This window comes from Danio aesculapii, chromosome 10, assembly GCF_903798145.1.
Source record: "Danio aesculapii chromosome 10, fDanAes4.1, whole genome shotgun sequence".
Classification (NCBI taxonomy): domain Eukaryota; kingdom Metazoa; phylum Chordata; class Actinopteri; order Cypriniformes; family Danionidae; genus Danio; species Danio aesculapii.
The window spans coordinates 24,992,014-24,996,495 of record NC_079444.1 but is presented as its reverse complement, the minus strand read 5'-3'; the positions used below and the strand labels follow the sequence as shown (position 1 = coordinate 24,996,495).

The following is a 4,482-nucleotide window of genomic DNA, read 5'->3' as shown; positions in this document are numbered from 1 at the left end:
CTCTTTGTTTAGATTATCTCTATTTAATCATAATTATTATTGAATAAATGATTCTCATGTTAACACAAAAAGCAAAATTAATCTTATTAATACAGATCATTTGATTTTGAAGTGCTCAGTGTTTAAAATAGCCTTAATGTGCTTAAAAGTTTAATGTCATGTAAGCTAAGGCTGCACACTTTTAGATGATCTCATTTCCTTTATTTCTATAGTTGTAGGTGATACGAGAAGCAATGAGCAGAGCCGAAGCACACAAAGAACATTAAGCATTGGCACGGAATAGGCTAATAGTGATGGACTGTTAAAAGACAAAATGCCTGATACTTATGAAGCTGCTGAATCTACTGGAACAGATGGAGAGCGAGTGGAGATGATGGGGAATATCTATGAGAGTGCAGATTGTGTAAAAGATCTTGATTTTAAAACAAGCAAGCAACAACCCCTTCAGCAAACAGGTAATCACACTCATTTGTTGAGGTGAAAATCTAAATGTATATGAATACAATTTCAAGTATTTAACATGTCTGTGACTTTTCAGGTAGTGATTGTGTGAAGAATAGATACTCAAGAGCATCTCTAGTGCGTTTGGTGCTGCTGTGTTTTCTTCTGATGACTGCAGTCATAATGTTAAGTGTCTACATCTATACAAACAGCACAAACTTTACCAACCTCACAGAAGAGAGAGACCAGCTACTAATCAACATAACCATCCTCACAGAAGAGAAAGCCAAGCTACTAACCACACTAACCAACCTCAAAGAAGAGAAAGATCAGCAACTTAAAATGATGACAATAGAGAAAAATCAATTAGTGAACCAGAACAAAAACCTTTTAAATGAAGTCAAGCAATTCTTGTCCAAGAATGAGGATCTAGTGAAACAAACAGCGCAGTTACAGAAGGAGAAAAATGACCTGGAGAAGCATCTTCGTGAACAGGGTAATTATGAACTTCACCACAACTGCATAAGCATTCAACCTTTAATATATAATCTTTGGTTACGAACTGTTATAAATATGTTGTGGAGTTTATTGTGATGGGAATGAAATGCTAATACTTGAACTGTTGTGTTTATAGATAGCTGGTTTTACTACCAGTCCAATTTCTACTTCATTTCCTCTGAGGAGAAGAACTGGAATGAGAGTAGAAGATACTGTAGAGACAGAGGAGCAGATCTGATCATCATAGACAACAGAGAAGAACAAGTGAGTGAAATACAGTAAACCCTGTTAGGCCATAAGGTGAACCTAGAAAAAGTGTCTAGAACTTCATTCCCGTACCTGGGCACTACTTTTTTAATGAGTTTCTACATAGACAACACCCTTATGGATTTTATGTTAAAAGTTCTCCATAAAAAAATGCTGCAGTTTTTTCTCAGGACGCAAAAATGTGTATAATTAGGAATTAAAAAAAAATGAAAATCCTATGCTGCTAGTTTGGCCTATAACTTTATTAAAATGCATTTTATCAACACAAAACATATGTCAAATTCACATTTATAGATGTAGCTACTTATATAAGACAAGTATGTGTGCACTAATCTACTCAATTTTGAACTATGACCATGAAATAAAGCATTTTTTTTAAAAACGGACTTCAACTTCACAGATTGGCACCAGATAAAACTGAAGAAGACATTTGAACTTAAAATTTTTAGTTATGTTTTATTTATCAAAATGTTCAGTAGGCACTTAGAAATCACACAAAATGAAAAATAAAAACAGTTTTAGGTCCAAGCTGGCTAAAATGACTTGAAATGCTGGACTGCTGCACAAATTTTTCAATAGCGCCAAAATGACACATTTTACAGCAGCTTCATTACAGCTCAAATGCGACTAATATGTGACACATATCACCTTTATGTGTGTTCTTGAATACATGGTTTATGAGGACTCATTCATGCATTATGACATGGATATTAGAATGTAAAGAAGGTTATGGTGACCCTTTCTGTGTCCTTGTTAACCAAATGACTCTAAAGCATACAAAGTTTGGAAGAACTTTTCTTCAGGGGTTGTGTTTAGCAGAAGGGTTTGGAAATACAATATAATGACTATATAGGATAAAAATCATTATGTCTAAGAACTGTCACTGTAAACCACATGTACAAGTAAAGGTGAGGGGGTGTTTGCTAGTGCATATGTATATGTGTTTGTGTGAAGACAACTGAATTTGGTGCTATCAGATTACAACACACTTTAGGTCTCTGCCTCATTGGAAATTAAAGAAGCCCATAATTAATATGGATTTAGGACATCAGAAGAAAGGAGCAACTCATCCCAATGTATACAGACAACAATATCTGGATATTAGAAACCAATATTCACAGCACTCACCAATTTTTACAGTTGGTTCAAAGGTGGAAAATGGCGTAGCAGCAGCAATGGTGACTGGGCAACAAAGTTATGGAGTCAGTCTGCCTAAAGAATGCTCCATATTCACAGCTGAAGCCTGTGCTTTACTTTTAGCATTGGAGTATATAGAAAATGCCCAACAAAAGAAATCTATTATTTTTACAGACTCCAAATCATGCCTCCAAGTGATGGAATCTACAAAAAATGATCATCCTTTCATTCATAATATTTTATTGAAAGTTCACCATCTACTAAATCAGTTTTATCATATCATTCTTGCTGGATTCCAGGACATGATGCTATGAAGCAAGTGGTGAACAAATGCCAAATTCCTCCATCTGAGATGAGACCTTTTTTCAACGTTTACATTTTAAATATGTGGCAAGAGGAGTGGGATGCATTGGAAAATAATAAATTACATGAAATACAACCTGACATCTCAAAAAGAATTTTAAGGCTCGACTTGATCAAGTGATTTTTTCAAGATGTCGTATTGGACATACAAGATTAACTCACGCCTTTTTAATTAAAGATGAAGACCCCACTCAATGTTTGTGCTGCACAACTCCCCTTACTGTAAAACATATTTTACAGGACTGTCCTGCATTTAATGCTTCCAGAAGCCTTTTTTATTAATGAATCTCTTAAGGTCATTTTTAGCAAAGTGACACCAGAAAAAATCTTAGAATTCTTATCAACTATTAACACTAAAAATCTTATTTAACTTGTGTATTCATTTGTTTGTTGTTCTTAATTGTTTATTTATTTTTGAAATGTTCTTGCCATGAAAATAGCCTTGTTTGCTGACATGACAATAAATTAAAAAATACATTACATTACTTTACTATCAAATTACAATATGTTTCATTACTTAAGGATCTTGTTAAAAAATTGTCTGGGGGTTTTACGGCCTGGATTGGTCTGACTGACAGTGAAGACAGATGGAAATGGGTTGATGGCACCAACATGACCACTGGGTGAGGAATCACTGCACTGAACTGACCATTATCTAATAAATGATTTTCTCAGTCAGTATCATGTCACACAGAAACAACACTGAACATCTAATGCTGATCTAGTTTCAGGTTCTGGAATCATGGCGAGCCAAATGGACAAGGAAGAGGGAACTGTGTTGCGTCTCGTTCTTCAGGATGGGCTGATTATCCATGTTTTTATCCTTTTCCTTGGATCTGTGAGAAAAGCACTTTAAAATGTCAATAAATCACATTTTTGCTTTTTCACGTAAATACAATTTCACAAACATACTGACTTACTGTACAATTTTATTCAAAACATTGCTATGTACACTTTAATAAATAAGCCTGTGCTGTCTTTGGATTTTGTTATTGTTTGTTTTGTGTTTGAGTGTGTGCCTGAAATGAATGTCATCCATCGTGATTGTTGATTAAAGGTCCTGTGAAGTGCTTTAAAATATGCATTTTTATTCAGTCTCACGTAATCTCAACTGAAACACAAGAGAGGGTGGGACATAATGTAGCTCCTCCCCTTAAAAAAAAAAAACTTCCAGTAGCATTTTGTTTTATAACAGCTCTGCCAGAGAGAGTGGTTGAGATCAAGGACATCAAATGAAAAGTAAATGAGAAGTGTCTTGAAGGGGGCGGGGCATGTCAGATACTAGAGAGCATTTGATGAGAAACTGAAACATGAGGTGGCGTGAATAAAATTGTTGATCCATTTAGGTGGAAGTGACAAACTACAAGCTTTACATGTTTAAATTTGTTTAACATTTTCTATATGTGAATTTTGTCTCTTTTTGGAGCACACAACTGTAAATAATTGATATTTTAAAAACAAGGAATCCTGGTACTAACATCTAAAAACGTTATTTTAGTTTCATGGGACCTTTAAATAACTAGCATCACACTGATATTTACTCTGCACTTCCATTGGTTTGCTGCTGCATGCAAAACATGCAACCACAAATGGAACCTTCATTTACTACTTGAATATTTCATTCATTACTGTTTGAGGACTTCTCAACATTGGGCTGACTGCACTTAAAACAATTCGATATTACCATGTCTTTTCATTAACGAGACTACATTATGCTCTGTGTGCGCTGTAGGATCTGTTGATTTATTTCTGAGCTGGAAAAGAATGTAAAAGGTT

General features: G+C 34.8%; 1 protein-coding gene across 1 annotated transcript; it reads left to right on the top strand.

Annotated features, from left to right (window-relative positions):
- The first annotated feature begins 218 nt into the window (after positions 1–218).
- Positions 219–3,622, top strand: LOC130236598 (CD209 antigen-like protein C). The gene is made up of 5 exons (XM_056467336.1): positions 219–455; positions 539–937; positions 1,076–1,203; positions 3,229–3,329; positions 3,432–3,622. The coding sequence occupies exons 1-5, from the start codon at positions 314–316 to the stop codon at positions 3,571–3,573; spliced, it is 912 nt and encodes a 303-aa protein (XP_056323311.1). The 5' UTR covers positions 219–313; the 3' UTR covers positions 3,574–3,622.
- Positions 3,623–4,482: the final 860 nt, after the last annotated feature.

Coding starts and splice junctions, on each gene's coding strand:
- LOC130236598 (XM_056467336.1), top strand. CDS start 314: ATGCCTGATACTTATGAAGCTGCTGAATCTACTGGAACAGATGGAGAG. Junction 938..1,075: donor GAAGCATCTTCGTGAACAGG/GTAATTATGAAC, acceptor TTGTGTTTATAG/ATAGCTGGTTTTACTACCAG. Junction 1,204..3,228: donor TAGACAACAGAGAAGAACAA/GTGAGTGAAATA, acceptor TCATTACTTAAG/GATCTTGTTAAAAAATTGTC.